Source organism: Mustelus asterias, chromosome 20, assembly GCF_964213995.1.
Source record: "Mustelus asterias chromosome 20, sMusAst1.hap1.1, whole genome shotgun sequence".
Classification (NCBI taxonomy): domain Eukaryota; kingdom Metazoa; phylum Chordata; class Chondrichthyes; order Carcharhiniformes; family Triakidae; genus Mustelus; species Mustelus asterias.
This window is the reverse complement of record NC_135820.1, coordinates 45,143,226-45,162,532: the sequence shown is the minus strand read 5'-3', so window position 1 is coordinate 45,162,532 and position 19,307 is coordinate 45,143,226. Positions and strand designations below refer to the sequence as shown.

At 41.3% G+C, this 19,307-nt stretch overlaps 1 protein-coding gene across 4 annotated transcripts in view; it reads right to left on the bottom strand.

Moving 5' to 3' along the window:
- The window catches only part of LOC144508502 (beta-1,4-galactosyltransferase 5-like), a 92,499-nt gene extending 73,630 nt beyond the window's left edge, over positions 1 to 18,869 (bottom strand). Inside the window, exon 1 of one of the 4 annotated variants that reach the window (XM_078236479.1) lies at positions 18,495 to 18,869. Coding sequence is in view for 2 of the 4 variants with exons in the window: in XM_078236476.1 (XP_078092602.1) it covers positions 18,495 to 18,597 (103 nt within the window). In the remaining 2 variants the exon portion in view is untranslated. Of the gene's footprint in view, positions 1 to 17,891; positions 17,961 to 18,494 lie in introns of those variants that run through there. The other 3 variants (XM_078236476.1, XM_078236475.1, XM_078236480.1) reach the window with 3 other exon arrangements.
- Between the last annotated feature and the right edge of the window lie 438 nt (positions 18,870 to 19,307).

Here is a 19,307-nt window from a genome sequence, read left to right as displayed (position 1 = left end):
AATTTCCACCAATTCGGATTAGCACTGAAATTACAAAAAAGTTAAAACTTGTCTGGTAATTTCTTCACTTCGGGGTGGGGTAGGTCATTCTGTAAATTGTGTTACTTTGTTTAATGAATCCCCCCCAAGGGGACTGTAACAATAGTAAAATTATCAAAGTCAATGCACCTTCCTTACAAAGTGTTCAGTTTTTCTACACTTACATGCTGACTATGTTAGTGACAGAACTATCCTTAGATTGTTTTTTTATTTCTGTTTCCTTCATTCATTCATTCACAGGATATGGGTATTGCTGGGAGGGTATTGCCCATCCCCAATTGCTCTTCAAGGGATGATGAGCTGCCCTCTTGAACTATTATGATTTGTTTGTTGAAGGTACTCCCACAGAGCTGTTAGGCAGGGAGTTCCAGGATTTTATCCCCTCATGGCAGACTGGTGCAGAAGGTGAAGTCGCATGGGATCAGAGTTGAGCTAGCAAGGTGGATACAGAACTGGCTCAATCATAGAAGACAGAGGGTAGCAGTGAAAGGGTGCGTTTCTGAATGGAGGGCTGTGACAAGTGGCGTTACTCAGGGATCAGTGCTATAAAAAAAATGATTTGAAAGAAAATGTAACTGGTTTAAGTTTGCGGATGACACAAAGGTTGGTGGATTTGTGGATAGCGATGGACCATCAGAGGAAATAGCAGAATATAGATCGGTTGGAGGCTTTATCGGTTGTAATTTAATCCGGACAAACGTGAGGTAATGCATTTTGGAAGGCTTAATAAAGATAGGAAACATACAGTAAATGGCAGAACCCTTAAGAGTGTTGCTAGGCAGAGGGCTCTGGGTGTACAGTTACACAGGTCACTGAAAGTGGCAATGCAGGTAGAGAAGGTAGTCAAGGAGGCATACGGCATTCTTGCCTTCATAGGCCAGGGCACGGAGTTTAAAAATTGGCAAGTCATGTTGCAGCTTTATAGAAGCTTAGTTAGGCCGCACTTGGAATATAGTGTTCAATTCTGGTTGCCATACTGCCAGAAGGATGTGGAGGCTTTGGAGAGGGTACAGAAAAGATTTACCAGGATGTTGTCTGGCACGAAGGGCATTAGCGAGGAGAGGTTGGAGAAACTTGGTTTGTTCTCACTGAAACAACAGAGGTTGAGGAGCGACCTGATAGAAGTCTACAAGACTATGAGGGGTATGGATAGAGTGGATAGTCAGAAGCATTTTCCCAGGGTGGAAGAGTCAATTACCAGGGGGCATAGGTTTAAGGTGCAAGGGGCAAGGTTTAAAGGAGATTTTTTTTTTTTTACACAGAAGGTGGTGAGTGCCTGGAACTTGCTGCAGAGGGAGGTAGTGGAAGCAGATACAATAGTGAGTTTTAAGGGGCGTCTTGAAAAATACATGAATATGATGGGAATACAGGGATACGGTCCCCGGAAGGGTAAGGGGTTTTAGTTCAGTTGGGCAGCATGGTCTGTGCAGGCTTGGAAGGCCGAAGGGCCTGTTCCTGTGCTGTAATTTTCTTTGTTCAATGATGAAGGAAGAGCAATATATTCTCTACTAAGGATGGTGTCCAGAACATGGATAGCAGTGTTTCCATGCACCTTGTGGGGTTGTCCTTCAGGTAGCAGAAGTCACAGGTTTGGAAAGTGCTGTCAAAGAAACCTCAAGTTGCTGTAGTGCTTCCTGTGGATGCTACAGGAAGAAATGCCTTTATCCAAACCAGCAAGAATGTGGAATCCACTGGCATGGGGAGGTGTTTGAGGTAGTAAAGGATAAAGAATAATGTTGAGTGCGAGAAGAGAGTGGATGGGATGGACTTGTGGCAAAAGGTCTGTTTTTGTGCTGTATGGTCCATGTAATTTTATGTAACACACGTTGTAGCCACATTGCAGTAGTGGCAAAGCACAATTTGCATTCAGTGCAAATCTGGTTTCCACAGCTTGTTTAAACATCACCCCAGAAGACAACCCCATCCTCAAAAATGGACCATGCCTGCTGGAGGAGTCAAGGAGTTTCCACACTTATAAAATTAAGCTGGTCCTTTTGGGCACAAGGGGTGATTGGCACATTTTAAAAGCTTTTTGAAAGCAAGTTTAAAACTAAAGAAACTAACCATTGTACCCCAAATTAACGAGCAAGTGGCTGTTTTCCCAAGAATGACATTTTCAGTCAGTCATTTTAAATCTAGTTTGATGCCGATTAAAATGCTCCTATTTTCAGCTGGATTAAATCAAACAGCACTAAGTCCACAAGTTAGGGGACAGTTTTTAAAGGAATGTTTAAATTAATGTTTCAAAACACTGCCACGGGGTTCATGTGGCATGATGCAAATGAGCACCCAAGAACACAAGAAAAACTTCTCAAAATGGGCAGAACAAAATGCCAATTTCACCCAAAATGAAAAATAATTTTTCTGTTTAGCCTACATCATGTGTTTTAAAATATTTTTAGCATGCATTCATAAACATTCATACTATAATTCATCTTCCCTGAACTGCTTTGAGTTTATGAAACTAGAGATCATGTAACATATTATTGACATTATGCATACTCGGAAGATGACACGAACGCATTATTTGCACACAAAAGACTTAATGTGTAATGTTTCACATGTGCACATGGAACTTTGCATATGGCTCTGCCCTTCGTTGGAAAGCTGGTTGACACAGATTTCAAAGACCATACGCCACACGTAGCATTCTAACTCAACCCTCCCTCTCCACCTACACTAAATAGATCTCAGAGCTCACAGATCCAGAAAGATACGAGTCAATACTGTGCACATCTGATACTAATGCAAATAATAACAGAAGAACACTAATGCTCTTTCAACATTTTCACATTTGCAAACTCATTCGCTATTATTTTCTCCTTTACAAAGGACAAAGAACAATACAGCACAGGAACAGGCCCTTCAAGCCTGCACCGATCATGTGCTCCTAACTAGACCATCCGTTTGTATCCCTCTATTCCCAGTTTGTTCATGTGGGTATCTAGATAAGTCTTAAATGATCCTAGCGTGTCTGCCTCAACCACCTTGCTTGGTAGTGCATTCCAGGCCCCCACCACCCTCTGTGTAAAATATGTCCCCCGCATATCTGTATTGAACCTTGCCCCCCTTACCTTGAACTTGTGAGCCCTTGTGTTTGTCATTTCTGACCTGGAAAAAAGTTTCCAACTGTTCACCCTATCTATGCCCTTCATAATTTTATAAACTTCTATTAGGTCGCCCCTCAACCTCCAGGGAGAACAACCCTAGTTTACTCAATCTCACCTCATAGCTAATACCCTCCATACCAGGCAACATCCTGGTAAACCTTTTCTGTACTCTCTCCAAAGCCTCCACGTCCTTCTGGTAGTGTGGCGACCAGAACTGGACGCAGTATTCCAAATGTGGCCTAACCAACGTTCTGTATAATTGCAACATCATATGCCAACTTTTATATGCTATGTCCCGTCCAATAAAGGCAAGCATGTCATATGCCTTCTTCACCACCTTTTCCACCTGTGCTGCCACCTTTAAGGATCTGTGGACTTGCACACCCAGATCCCTCTGTGTGTCTATACTCCTGATGGTTCGGCCATTTATTATATAGCCCCCCGCCCTGCATTAGATCTACCAAAATGCATCATTTCGCATTTATCTGGATTAAATTCCATCTGCCATTTCTCCGCCCAATTTTCCAGCCTATCTATATCCTGCTGTATTCTCTGACAATGCTCATCACTATCCGCAACTCCAGCAATCTGTGTGTCATCCGCAAAATTACAAATCAGACCATCTACATCTTCTTCCAAATCATTTATATATATCACAAACATGATGTCCCATTCTTTGCTGAAACCACAGCCTTTGCTGAAATACAATTGCACCGGCTGTACTCCTCTGCAGTTCATAAATGGAAATTTTCATAGTGAATCTAGACATGGAAATGATGAGCCATTTGACTGTGGAAATCACTGTAGGTCGGATCTTTGCCCAACACGTGCACACATTCAAGTAGGTCTCACTGGGACTAGGTTAGACGCACTGGGACCAAATACCTGACAGTTTGCCTCAACCATTCCAGTCTGTGATGTGCCATTTTAATACCAACACTACAGAATTTAAACACTGCAGATTAGGAATTGAACAGTATCTTGCGCCATCACTTCGTACTACATCACAATGTAATGAGCCATTGAAAGAGACAAAGTCAAAATTAAAAACTGACCACCGTGAGCAGCTGCACAAAGCACCAGCTCCAGGAGAGAAGGGGACATTAAGGAGCAAACTGGAACGTGGATCGACAACATTGACAAGAAAGGAATAAATGGCACCGAACAAGTATACAAATATATAAAAATGATTAAAAGGATGGATAAAAGTTTACCAACATTCTTATTTTGTCATTTGCACTAGAGAGAGATCACCCTTTTTCTGATAGAGAAGATATTTGATGCAGAAATACACACACAAAAAAGCGCTCAGAACAATATTTCAATGAAGCAAAAATAAAAGTCTGTTCACAGATCGTTTCCTTTTCATTGTAGAACACATTCACGAAAGGGAATAAAGTGGAGGAGCAGAAAAAGGAAATTAGATTTAATGACCTTAAAATATTTCAAACTTGACAAGTTTAAACATCAGAAAATTATACAGACAGAAAAGTCAAATTACTGGTTTATTATAACTCTTAGAGATCGTGTTACAACATGAGATCACTTGCTGTATATGAAAGTTGATAAACCGCCTTTGGCTAAACCATATTGCTATGTGGTTATAGTTATTTTCAAGGGGTCTATGTGCACTCTCTTCACAATAATAGGACATTGCTGTCCTTACCCTGGCAGCACATGATCAATATCCAAACATTTTTTTTTAAGTGATAAGCAAACCAACCCCGTACATTTTGGGCATTGATAGGATGACACATTAGGGAAAACACATTGCGTCTGAGCAAATCAAGTGGCGGCGCAGTTTTGCAATAAAGTAGTCAGGTTTAAGTGCATTTGAATTAAACTTGTTGAAACATGAAATCAAACTGCCTACAGTAAATGTGCCTTCCTTATTCAAATGTACCTCTCAAGGAAAATCCAGGGAAGTGCAAGAGGATGACCAGGGAAAGAGTGGAGTCCATCAGAGACCAAAGGGCAATGTGTGTGTGGAGCCAGAGGACATGGGCGAGGTCTTAAATGAATATTTTTCATCTGTATTTACAAAGGAGAAAGATAATGTCACTGGAAATTTCAGTTGGGATGGTGAAATTCTAGAGTACATTGAAGTTAATAAGGAGGAGGTATTAGATGTTTTAACAGGCATAAAGGTGGATAAATCCCCAGGGTCTGATGAAATGTATCCCAGGCTGCTATGGTAAGCAAGGGAGGAGATTGCAGGGACCCTGGCAGAGATATTTAAATCTTCACTGGCCACAGGTGAAGTGCCAAATGACTAGAGGAGAGCTAATGTGGAACCTTCATTCAAGAAGGGCACTAGGGATAAGTCAGGTAATTACCGACCAGTTTAGTGTCTAGTTTCAGTGACAGGGAAATAATTGGAAAAAATTCTGAGGGACTGGATAAAACACCACCTGGAAAAGCAAGGATTGATCAGAGATAGTCAGCACAGGTGATCCTGTCTAACTTGAAACGGTACATAATATATTGATGAGGGTAGCGCAGTTGATGTGCATGGCATGGACTTCAGTAAGGCCTTGGACAAGGTCCCTCATCGAAGGCTGGTCCAAAAGGTTTGTGCCCATGGGATCCAAGGCAAATTGGCTTGTTAATAGGGCGATTCTAGAGGGCTGTTTTTATGATTGGAAGCCTGTGGCCAGCAGTGTACCACAGTGATCAGTGCTGGGACCCTTGCTATTTGTTATATACGTTAACAACTTGGATGTGAATGTAGAAGTTATAATTAATAAGTTTGCAGATGACACAAAAATGGCTGTTGTTTATAGCAAGAAGGATAGTCTACAGACTGATATAGCTCAGCTGATACGTTGGGCAGAGCAATGGCAGATGATGTTTAATCCTGATAAGTGTGAAGTTATGCATTTTGGGAGGTCTAATAAGGGTAGGATAGGATATACGCAATGAACAGTAGGGCCCGAGGAAGAATCAAGGAACAAATGAACCTTGGTGTACAAGTGAAGGTGGCAGCACAGGTAGATAGGGAGAAGGCAGCAAATGGAATGCTTGCCTTCATTAGCTGGGGGCTTTGAATATAGGAGCAGGGAGGTCTTGTTACAACTTAATAAAACATCGGTTAGGCCACAGATGGAATATTGTATGCAGTTCTGACAGCCACTATATTGGAAGGACATGATTGCACTGGAGAGGGTACAGAGGAGATTCACCAGGATGTCACATAGGATAGAAAGTTTCAGCTATAAAGGAGAGACTGATTAGGCTGGGTTTGTTTTCCCTGGAGCAGAGGAGACAGAAGGGCAATCTGATAGAGGTATACAATATTATGAGAGGCATAGATAGGGTAGATCGTAAAAATCTTTTCCTGATGGCAGAGGCATCTAAGACCAGAGGGCATAGGTTTAAGGTGAGGACTAAGTGGTTTCGAGGGATCTGGGGAAAAATAATCACCCAGAAGGTAGTGGAAATGTGAGATGTGCTGCCTGGGAGGGTGGTGGAGGCAGGTACTCACAACATTTAAGAAGCAACTGGATGAGCAGTTAAAATCACCAAGGCATAGTAGGCTACGCTTCAAGTCCTGGTTAATGGGATTATTTGATGGTCGGAATAGACATGGTGGGCTGATGGGCTGTTTCTGTGCTGGATAACTCCACAAGGCATTACTTACAAATGCTTGAAAGCCAGGATTTAGCATTAACTGCTTTATTTGACTTTCTCAGGGAAGGAGGGGGAAAGAGGCAGTTCAGTAAGTAAACGTATGGCTCGCAAATCATTTCCACTTGCAGATACTGGGCTGAAAGCTTGCCTTTTGATCTAATAAAAAGCAAGTTGTAGCCAAGTCTAACAAAAAAAAGAGTCTGGCAATTCAAGCTCAGCTGAGTACTCCAAACAGTTCTCGTCCCCATCATATATTAGAAGTTAAAGTGGAAATTTTGTTTTTAACTACTATACCTCTCGCTTCACACTGCACTTATAGAAAATGAACTAAACTAGAGTTTGCGCATTCAGGTTGATAGCCATAAAGTTTATTAGTGCCACAAGTAGGCTTACATTAACACTGCAATGAAATTACTAAAAAAGGCCACGCTCTGGGGCCTGAGGGAGAATTTAACATGATCAATGCACCTAACCAGCACATCTTTCGGACTGTGGGAGGAAACTGGAGCACCTGGAGGAAACCCACGCAGGGACACGGAGAACATGCAAACACCACACAGACAGTGACCCAAGCCGGGAGTTGAACCCAGGTCCCTGGTGCTTTGAAGCAGCAGTGCTAACCACTGTGCCATCATGCAATAAAGCTTTAACCAAGATACAGACTAAAAAATAACCCAAAACACCTCCACCCTCAACTATCTAGACAATAGCAGATTCTTGAAACAGACGTGGTGAACTCCTCCTTCCAATTAGAATATTGTATCAAGTGCCAAGTTTCTCCCTTCTTAATGGAAAGGAAAGTCAGAGCAACACTCAAATGTCTACCAGAAATTAATTACAAACTGATCTATAACAGGATTTGACTTCCACTCTGGTGTAAAATGTATCCATAAAGTGTTCATAAATTGAAACAATCTTAGGTTTAAGCTTATGGTCACAAATGTAACTTTAAAAAAGTTGTGTCACTGAATAATGAGAATGCCGAGCACGAACTATACAGTGGGGGTGGGAGGATTCACATGAGGGGAGATTTGGGAAGTTGAGAGAGGAAAAGGAGCAGCACGGTAGCACAGTAATTAGCACTGCTGCCTCACAGCGCCAAGGAACCGGGCTCAATTCCGGCCTCGCGTCACTGTTTGTGTGGAGTTTGCATTCTCCCAGTGTGTGGGTTTCTTCCAGATGCTCTGGTTTCCTCCCACAGTCCAAAGATGTGCAGGTTAGGTGGATTGGCCATGCTAAATTGCCCCTTAGTTTCCAAAATTGTGTAGGTTAGGGGATTAGTGGGGTAAATATGTGGGATTATGGAGATAGGGCCTGGGTAAGATACTCTTTCGGAGAGTCAGTACAGACTTAAGGGGCCAAATGGCCTCCTTCTGCACTGTCAGGATTCTACGAAAAAGGACAAGACAATAGTGTCGGGTAGTGATGCAATCAATGATATCCAGTGGGTGACTGGAAAAACAGTACATAAGCTTAAGAGTGCACCAGCAAGTGAGATCACTGTAGGGAAAGTAAAGGTCAACATTCAGACTGTAAGGCTCTTTATATGAATGCACGTAGCATTTGTAACAAAGTGGATGAATTGTAAAAATAAAGATGTAGTTGCAAAGTGACCAAAGCTGGGGCCTGAATCTTCAATGGATATTTAATAATTCAAAAAGACAGGAAGAAAGGGGAAAGAGGCGAGGTGGCTCTGTTAAAGGATGAGACCAGTGCAGTGGTGAGCTATGATCCAGGTTCAGAGTATCAAAATGTAGAATCAATTTGGGTGGAGGTAAGAAACAACCAGAGAAGGTGGCATTGGTGGGTTAGTTTGCCACCTTGACAGTAACTATACTGTAGGACAGGGTATAAATAAATTTATTAAAGGACTTGAAAGAAAGGCACTGCAATAATTATGAGATTTGAATCTTCATATCGATTGGATAAATCAAATTGGCAAAAGTAGCCTGGAGGAGAAGTTCATAACAGTGCATTTGGGAGAGTTTATTCAAACAATATGTTCCAGAACTAATCAGGGAACAGGCCATTTTAGATCTGGTCATGTGTAAAAAGACAGGATTAATGACCACATGATAAAAGATCCTATGGGCAAGAGTGATCATAATATAATTTTATATTATATTGAGGGAGAGAAATTTGGGTCTTGAAGCGTGTAATATGCCTTTAAAGGATAGAAACATAGAAAAGTAGGAGTAGGCCATTCAGTCCTTCAAGCGTGCTCTTCCATTATGCTCATTGCTGTTCATCCAGTTCAATAGCCTGATCCCACCTTCCCCCTCCTCTCCCCCCCCCCCCATATTCTTTGATCCCCTTTGCCCCAAGAGCTAGATCTAACTCTTTCTTGAAAACAATGTTGTGGCCTCCACAGACTCACCACTCTTGGTGAAGAAATTTCTCATCTCAGTCCTAAAAAAGGTTTACCCTGTATCCTTAGAATTTAGACTATGACTCCCCTCCTCACCATCGGGAGCATCCTTCCTGCATCTATGTTGTCTAGTCCGGTATCTATGAGAATCCCCCTCATTCTTCTGAACTCCAGCAAATATAATCCGAACGGCACAGCAATTAGCACTGCTGCCTCACGATGTCAGGGAGCAGGGTTCAATTCCCGGCTTGGAAGATGGTGTGGAGTTTGCACATTCTCCCAGTGTCTACCTGGGTTTCCTCTGGGTGCTCAGGTTTACTCCAAAATTTTCAGATATGGGGAATCTAGGGCTGTTTTCCAAAAAAAAACAGGATCTACAATTTAAGATGGAAGAGGGGAATTTCTTCTACCAAGGGGTTATTAATCTTTGGAATTCTCTTCCACAGAATGCAGTGGGGGCCAAGTCATTGAATCTATTCAAATCTGTGTTTGGCAGATTTTTGATCAACAAGGGAGTCGAGGGTCACAGGAGGACAGGCAGGAAAGTCGATTTAAGGCCACAATCAGATCAGCCATTATTGTATTGAATAAGGAACAGGCTTCTATGTGATCTTATGAGAATAAAGGAAAATATTGAATGTAACATATAATATAACATACAATATACACACACACACGTACATATACACACAAATCCCATATCTTTTGAATCAAATGCTAAATATTACTGAAGATTAATTAATGGTAAATATTCCATGTAAAGATGTTATAAAAATGAACAATGATGAGTGCTAGAGAGGACTACTGTCTAATGCCTACAGGAATAAAATCCTCTCAGTCACTTCGAGTCAAAGAATAATGCAGCATTTAAGGCTATTCAACCCGTCTGTGCCCGCTCTTGTTGTAGAGACATTTAATTTGGCCCACTGGCCTGCTCTTTCTCCATATCCCAGTATTTACCCAATTCCCTTTCAAAGAAAACCTTAATCAGTTAACTCCAACCTATCAAGCCGTATCGTCTAAATCCTAACCACATATTACATAAACTCTTTTCCCTCTTGTTGCTTCTCGGTATTCTGCCAATCCTACACCACAATAACACTTCTCAAATGTAATTTATAGTGAGAAACTCAGTTTAAAAGGAAGACTTGCAAGTTTTCAATTTTTTAAACACGACAGAAGAATTCACTTTTGTTCTGGCCAGCTTCCTCCTTTTGTTCTGAGCGCATGGAGCTTTGAGCAAGCTAAACATCTGACCAGCCAGTAGCAATTTAATTAATAGAGACAATGATTTAACAGATTGGCTCATCATGAGGAGCACAAAATTACCTATTTTATTTTCCCATTACCGACACGATTCGAGTGATCTGGTGATTTCAAGAGACAATCATTTCGTAATTATTCCAACTGATCTTTGTAGAACGTGTCATCAAGTGCCAGTCACTTTCGAATATGCTGACAGATAAAGCAGGAGCAGCAAGTGATATTTTTATGGCTTGTAGAGAACTGGGCAGATGTACAGCTGATTGTCGTACAATAATCTTCAGGGATATCTCCATAAGACTATGGAGAGATAATCTTGATCAACATGTTGAATCACTGGCTTTGCATTAAAATGGCTATATTTAAACAATGCTTTTCAAAGTCCATATTGAAAGAGCTAGTTTAATTGTAGATTAGTTTAAATTTTGCATTTAAATGACTGAAGTTAGAGAGTCTGCAAATAGTATAAAGGCAATTCGAAAGTGAAGTAGTTTAACCAGCTACTTATCCAATGTTAATGTCAATCAACTTCAGGATTTATAATCAGCTTTGAATACTTGTGGTTGAAACCATTCGGAGAATTATCTTCTGAACATATGAAGCCATAATAGCTATCAACTTCCCAGATGAATGGACAGAGTTTTAATTTTTTTTTTTAAAAGGCTACAATTTAGACCCAGGATTTTTGCCTGATCTTTTCCTCTATTCTACATTGAATGTAATTCAATCACTGTCTGTATGAAAAAGTGTCCCAATCAACCATCAGCAAAAAGCTGTTGGTAACTCAATTAGATTTCAAGTACCTTACTCAGTCTACGGGTAGTCTACATGCAAAATAAAATGCAGGTCATTTTGGCTCAGATGACAGCTTTCTGATCAGTCACAGTTCAAACCCCCAAGTCTCACTCCAGGGTTGTCGATTCCAACCAGTGCCGAGAGATTGCAACATTGTGGGAATCAGATGCTGTCCTGACTCCAAAATGTAATGATGTGGAGATGCCGGCGTCGGACTGGGGTAAACACAGTAAGAAGTTTAACAACCAGGTTAAAGTCCAACAGGTTTATTTGGTAGCAAAAGCAAAATGCCCTGTTTGTGAACAGAATTCCCACTCACCTGAAGAAGGGGCTTGGGGCTCCGAAAGCTTGTGTGGCTTTTGCTACCAAATAAACCTGTTGGACTTCAACCTGGTGTTGTTAAACTTCTTACTGTCCAAAATGTTATCCATGACATGCTGGTTGCACCATTAGTGAGGATGTCAGCACGCACACCAGGAGTGGTCAGAAGTATGCAGAGTAGGCAGCCCTGACGTCACCCTGCAATTTTGGAGCTAAACACTCCTGCTAATGTCCTCTTCTTAACCTTGTACAACTAAAACACCAGTTCAGCAAGAGGTACCTCTCACCAAACACTATTTAAAGGAATCAACTGCTTTCGGATTAGATGCTGATTGTAGAAGCTTTTTGTGGTTTCCAATCACAGGAGTAGAAAGCAGTTCTTTAAAGTGTTGCTGAAGCGTACAGGGTGTTGTGTAGCACACAACGAACTTTGCCCTGCCTTTAAGGATTCAGCACAGACCACTTGTTCCCAAGTATGGATGCAGTACTTTGTACTCACTGACAGGGAGAATGAGGAAAGCAACACAGAGCAAGGCAAGTTACTGAAAGAGGAAGGATTGATCATCTGACTACAGTACCGGTGAAGGTAACTCCAAGGCAGCACAGTGGCTAGCACTGCTGCTTCACAGTGCCAGGGACCCGGGTTCAATCACTATCTGTGCAGAGTCTGTTCTCCCCGTGTCTTCATGGGTTTCCTCCCACAGTCCAAAAGATGTGGTTAGGTACATTGGCCATGCCAAATTCTCCCTCACTTATCCCGAACAGGTGCCGGAGTGTGGCAGCTATGACATTCTGCAAGTGGGGATGCGCTGATGTAGTGGTAATGTCACGGAATAGAAATCCAGAGGCTCAGACTAATACTCTGGAGACATGGGTTCAAATCACACCATGGTAGAGTTTAAGTTCAATCAATAACACTGGAATTATAAGCTGGTCTAACAGTAACCATGAAATGATTCTCAATTGTTACAAAAACCATTTGGTTCACTAATGTCCGCAAGGGAAGGAAACAGCCTGAATCATCCTTACCCAGTCTGGCCTACACGTGACTCCAGACCCACAACAGAGATTGACGTGCCCTATAAAGCCACTCTATTATCAAACTGCTATGACATCTGTAAGGAATGTAACCAGATGGACCACCTGGCATCAACCTAGGCACCAGGAATGACACCTGCAAACACAGCTTGATAGCACTGTCAGCAACACCTGATGAAGTGTGGAGTAATTGGCCAGGTTGAATTTGTCCTGCTTTTTGTGGACAGGACACACTTGGACAATTTTCCACATTGCCGGGTAGATGCCACTGGGGCGCAGCTAGTTCCAGAGCACAAGTCTTCAGTACTATTGCCGGTCTGTCGTCAGGACAGTATTCAGTGTCTCAGCCATTTCTTGATATCATGTGGGGTAAATCAAATTGGCAGAAGACTGGCATCTATGATGCTGGAGACCTTGGGAGGAAGCACTGCAGGCTGAAGATGGTTGCAAATTCTTCAGCCTTCTTTTGCGCTGATGTACTGGGCTACCCCATCATTGAGGATTGGGAGATTTGTGGAGCTGCCACCTCCTGCTTTAACTGTCCAGCATCATTCATGATTGGATGTGGCAGGACTTGAGGGATTGGATATGATCAAGTGGTTGTGGAATACTTAGTCCAGTCTATTGCATGCTGCTTGGTATGGAAGCATTTGTATTGTAGATTCAGGTTAACGCCTTACTTTTTAAGGTATGTGTGGTATGCTCCTGGCATGCCCTCCTGTGTATTCATTGAACCCTCCACAAATACATATAGCCAAACACAATTCTGTTCTGCCTGATGGATGCCCATCTCAGCTCGAGGATATCATTGCAGGTGTTCCTCAGGGTAGTGTCCAAGGCCCAACTATCTTGAGCTGTTTCATTAAATGACCTTCCCACCATCATAAGGTCAGAAGCAGGAATGTTAACTGATGACTCTTGGCAGATAACAGCAATGGCCACAAAAAGCACTGTAATTCACTAGCAGTGAAGGACTTTTGAGATAGCAGGACAATGAGAAATGTTATATCAATGCAATTTCTTCTACACTTCAACTGGGACACTATAGGTTTGAGGAAGAGAAGCTTCGACAGTGTTAACCAACGATGGCAAAAATGGGAAATGTGGAATTCCTTGAACGTGGAAGAATTGTAAAAGCCTTAATTTAAGAAAATTTGAGAAACATTACTGGGAACAGTACCAAACAAATTTGCAAAGCAATATATGCTAGATTTAACAAAGAGGTAATTCATACAATCTAAACAAATACACCAGTAATTGATTTTAAAATAATCATGTGCTGACATACAAGCATTGTGGGTATATGCTATTTAGCAAATGAGAGCACAGCTATCAGGAGGTTTTCTTTACACAAAAGGCTACCGTTGCTTGAACAAGATGCCACATCTGGTGGTGAATGTTAATTAATTGCAACAGTTCAAACAGGAACTGGACAAATTCCTTGCCATGAAGAATACCATCGTGTACAAAAACTGGGCAAGATATCAGCTATTTGTATTATGGCCACAGATCCCGAGTTCATTTTGCTTGCGGGGGGGGGGGGCGCGCGCGCGCACTGAGTAATTTCCCAGATGTTCTTTTTCCCTTGAACTAGCCTAGGATACTTGTATCTTGTTTCTCACCTCACACAGATGTCACACACTGCAGACGGGAGAGAACTTTTGAGTTTTGAAGTCATAACTGTTTGGAACAGCCCTCAAGACATAGGCCAATCTTGTTCGTCTTTTCACATGTTGCATATGCAAGAGCTTTGTAACATTCCAATATATTTTTCTATTGTGTGTTTCTTCCATGCTTTTCCTACGTAAAAGTAACTTTCTAAAACGAATCCACATTGCTATATACTTTCAATATCATCTCATCCCATGATCCATGGCTCACAATGTTTGCTTCGATTTCTGCTTTCAATCTGACCATTAAAGGAGGTGGTAGTGAAATTAGATTATGGTATCTTTCTAATGACTAGAAGTGTATTCAGCATCCCCATCCAATTACATTCTTAAAAATAGTATCTGCAACACAAAGCTCAGTCTTCTGACAAGCTTCAAAGTGTGACCATTTGTAATTAAAAATCTTAGCTCAAACATAGTGGCACCGGGGTTAAATACCAAACAACTATACAAACAAACAACAGGCCTCCTGTCAGAATCCTAGCAATAATAAATTGAACAGGCCTGAAAATATATTATTAAGCTAGGCGATTTGATGGTCTGGTGAATTCTGTGCACAAAATTTAGCTGGTAGCATGTACTTGGCTGAAAGGTAGCCGGAAAAAAAGATTGGGGCAGAAAGAGAGAGAGAAAATTACACGACCAATGTGTCGGAAAGATGATGATACATGTTTTGCAGTCTTAATCCCAGAGTTGACAATTAGCATATGATCAGAGAACAGTGACAGGGGGATTAGCAGGGTAAATATTTGGGGTTACAGGAATAGGGCCTGGATGGGGTCGTGGTCGGTGCAGACTCAGTGGGCCAAATGGCCTCCTTCTGTACCATAGGGATTCTACGCAAGACAATCCCTTTGTACCAATAATCAAAATAAATATTGAGTATTTATGGAAAAAGCTATTTCTTGCACTAGTTGAAACATATGTCCTTCTGGTTTCACCTCTTTTTTGCATTTATTTCACACTTTATGACAGTCGTGAAACTGAGTAGGACAAAGTTATGGTGCCTCACTTACACAATTTTATGCTCATGAGAAATAAGATTCTGTGCATGGGTGCTCCAGCAGTTCCTTTTTAAAACTAAGTATACTGTTAGTCATCTAGTAACTGAGTAGCCTCGATATCAGCAAACACTTACATTAACTCAAACACCTCAAAAGGAAATCATTGGTATTGTCAACATGCACCTCTATTTAAAAAGAAACATCATACCAAGATAACACTTTTCTTGATGAATATAAACAGTAGAATACTTTCTAGATACATGGTTTTTGACTCCTTACAAAACAAAGTGACATCACATTAATTGTGTCAACACTTTCTCCACCTAACTCAGCCTGTGTGTCAATACCTGACAGATCAAATTGTTAAAGTGGATGCCTGAATTTCACACCATCTCTATTAGTATTTTGTTTCAGGGAATCTTCACATAATAAATTAGTAATACAAATGTTAAATCCACCTGAAATGGAACATTGAATAAAAATCAATGCTTTCAAATAGTAAAGTGAGATAAATGCTATTAATTTCAATCGAGATACTTTCAAACATTCATTTTCAAATGTAAATTACATTGCTAAATTTAGTTGCATGTTATACAGTACATTAGTTTTTCATGCCTTTGTCTAATCTTAAAATGTCTTAACAGATAAATTTGTTTTTTCCCAAAATACTGATATGACTAAGATTAACGATGGAACCTAGTTTTAAATCCTTACTGCCAGTATTCAGACAGGACGGTACAAAGCCAAATCATTACTATCATCATGTCTAATCTCAAAAAATAGAGATATTTAAAACAGTTTCCTTTCATGTCCCTTTCCCTATAAAATCCAAAACAATGACAACAGAGAGAAGGGAACTCTACTGTCGGGCCAGCCTTACACTAGACAATGTCAGTATGTGGCTAGAGATATCACCAACTTTTTGAATTAGCAACATTTTTCTAGCACACTTCCTCACCGTCACTGTGGCATAACTACTGGAGTTAAGTGGGGAACAGTCTACGACAGATGTACAAAATGTATAATTGCATAAAACTTCATTCATAATTAAAAAGTTATGTAACACCCCTAAATTTGCAGAACTAATGGTCTCAGCTAAGAACAGTGGAAAGCCATTAATTGGCCTGCGTTTAAGCAGGGTAGGAGGAGGAAAGCAAAAAAGGTAATTTGCCAGTGGTCCAACTTACATATCGGAAATAGTGAATCACAGACAAGGAATTTGCCAAACAGCAATGATCTGAGATCAAACCTTCCACTGATAAAGGGTACAGCCTCAGATGAGGACTGGTGCTGGTGTTTATAGAATGGAACCTTAGTCAAACCTACTGGCTTCAAATGGTGGTTGGGGTGGGGGGGGCTGGGGGGTTGGCGGCAAGTATTAGGTGCTATTTTTCAGCACAAATCCTTTTACAGTAAAAGCTTGAAAACATAATGCATAAAAATTTGTCACCCATTTCACCACCTCATCACATAACCAAGTTCAAGGTAGCAACCCTTGCAACCTACATGGTGGACTCAATTCACAACAACTGGCACAGCCTCTGCCAACTTCAACTGGAGCTGTCCATTCTTCACCCCAATTTCTCTGTATCCTTTTTCAAATCCTCACTTCTCTATTCAGTTGCAGAATAGTGTCGGTTTCATTTCAGTTAACATTACATTCCAATAATCCTCTATGAAAATGTTCTAACTCTCCACAACATTAACCACAACCACAAACTCACAAAATCATGCGAGAGCAAAATTTAAAAGTGACTCTTCATTCAAAACATATATTTACAAAAAACTCTGGAAAAACAAGTGGGAATTTGGACATTTTACAGAATGGCAGTTTCTCCAACGGAATAATAAAGAGCAAGAAAGTCAAAGACGACTTTGATAAAGTTAAAACCAAAAGACAGGGTAATAAAGGAGGGAGGAAATTGTCTCATTATCAGAATCTTTACCATGTTCTGCAACAATCCTCTGGTCTTACTAGAATGAGCTTTCATTTTCTTATTAATGGGTAGCTCCCACCATCCCAAATTCAAATTGAGTCAACCTCTCCAAATAGGACACACAAAAAAAAACTACTCTTGGCTGACCTTGACTAAACAACATTTTTATCAGCTACAATTTTGCCATACACAGCCTTCTTAAATAAACTCAGAACAGATAGGCAGCTCTCATGTCTTTCACTAAAAGATTTATTTTTTTTAATGATTTTTTCTGAAGCCAGTCCTCGTATGGATTTTAATTATTCTGTCTCATTAAATTAGCACTCATCATTCTGGAGGGTTCGAACTTTACAGTCAGCTTTGCGTGACTCCAATCCACAAGCACAATATTTTGGGCTTTGGCAGGTTGAAAGATCTCTCTGTGCGAGTACATTTTGTGTAGGTTTGTAGAATCATCCATGTTGTGACTGGCCACGCTACTATCCCATCAGGAGACCATTTACTGAAGGAACTAACTATCCTATCTGGAAATTTCTCTGCTCAGCTGACAGGCTCGTCAATTTCAGGGTTTGTGAATGACTCAGTGCACCAACCCATCGCAACCCACCCTCCCTCCCCCGCCGACGGCAACATTTTAAAGGCGTTAATTGTCTGCTGAGAGTTGCGAAATTCAACAATGTGATTCAACTGTTTCCAGTTTTTTAAAAAAAACTTACGCAAACCAAGGCTGGCTTGGCTACAGCGTTTGACGAAGAGAGATACAATATGTATCAAAATAAAATGTATCCACAACTGTGAAAATAAATACACAAAGTCACTAAGGAGAGGGCTGGAATGGAATCTGTGGCCGTGCTGATTTAAGAAAAAAGACAATGTGTACGTTTTTAATCCGAATCCCCTTCTTAAAAATAGACCCATTCAGTAATGCAACAAAACTGATGTTTCTTCGGGCGTCTCTTTTCAAACCCACGTCCGACCTAAGCAGCACTTCCGCTAAAACCGCATTGGTTTCCCCATGTGTGTGTGTGTACGCGTAAAAGAAAATCAATTCCTGTTTCTCCCCCCCCCCCCTTCCATTTGGAAAAGGCCATTCCCGGCAAAGAGCCTCAGATAAAAGGTGACTGGGTACCCCGACCCCCTTCCTCTCTCATCTCCAGCAGGTTCCCCCCACTTGCTTGTCCACTGGGGCCTGGGAATGTGACAGTCAGCTGCGTCTGCCCCTGGTTCCAGCAACCTCCCAAAAATGACACCGGAGAAACCCCAGAAAATACACTACAAATATAGATACACACAACAGAAAATAAAAACTTAGCACTCACCTAATCCGGGCGCTACATATATGAAGTAGAGGAATGATGATGACAAGGAGAAGAGGAATAGCAGAGCAAACACTGAGCGGTTCGGGATGCGTAAAATTCTCATATTACGCTTTAAAATAAATATGGGAAAAATTGCAGTCGCCCCCCCCGCCCCGTTATAGAAAACAAATTAATAAAATACCCCCGCAGGCTTTATGGAGAAGAGGTCGGGGGGGGGGGAACACCAGCGAGATTCGATTCAAGGGAGGGGGTAGAGCAGGGATAGCGGCAGAAAGGAAACTGCTCTCCGCACTCATGAATAAGGAGGAATCCGCCTTTAAACTGAGGGGAATGCAGATCTTCCTTCAGCTTATTTTTTTGTGCACTTCCGGCTGCGAGAGTCGGGACCGCCCTCTGGTTAGTGAAAGGAAAAGGAAGAATTATGAGTTTCGAACGTGGTAATGCGTTTCCTGTTCGAAAACAATATTTACTTGTGATTAAACACACACATTTACCCCCCTCCCCCCACTTGTGAAATTGCAGCTCCCCCATTCATTTTTCAAGGTTAAGGGCTCACAGTGTCGCCCTGGCTCATTCATGTTAGGAAGGACAATTATTGCAACCCTAGCAATTTCACTTGAAATCTACACGCCAGCTTTTGTTTTCAACCGTGCTTTATTCTCTAAGATATCTGATTGCTGCCCCTGATCTCGCCGGGTTTCTAGGTGCCCAGGGTGTGTGTGTGGTTTTTTTTTTGCATTATTCTGCTGATGCAAACCAGCGCCTCCCGCAAAGAAAAAGTCTTTTTTTTTCCAAAGCGTGGGTGTGGTCTTT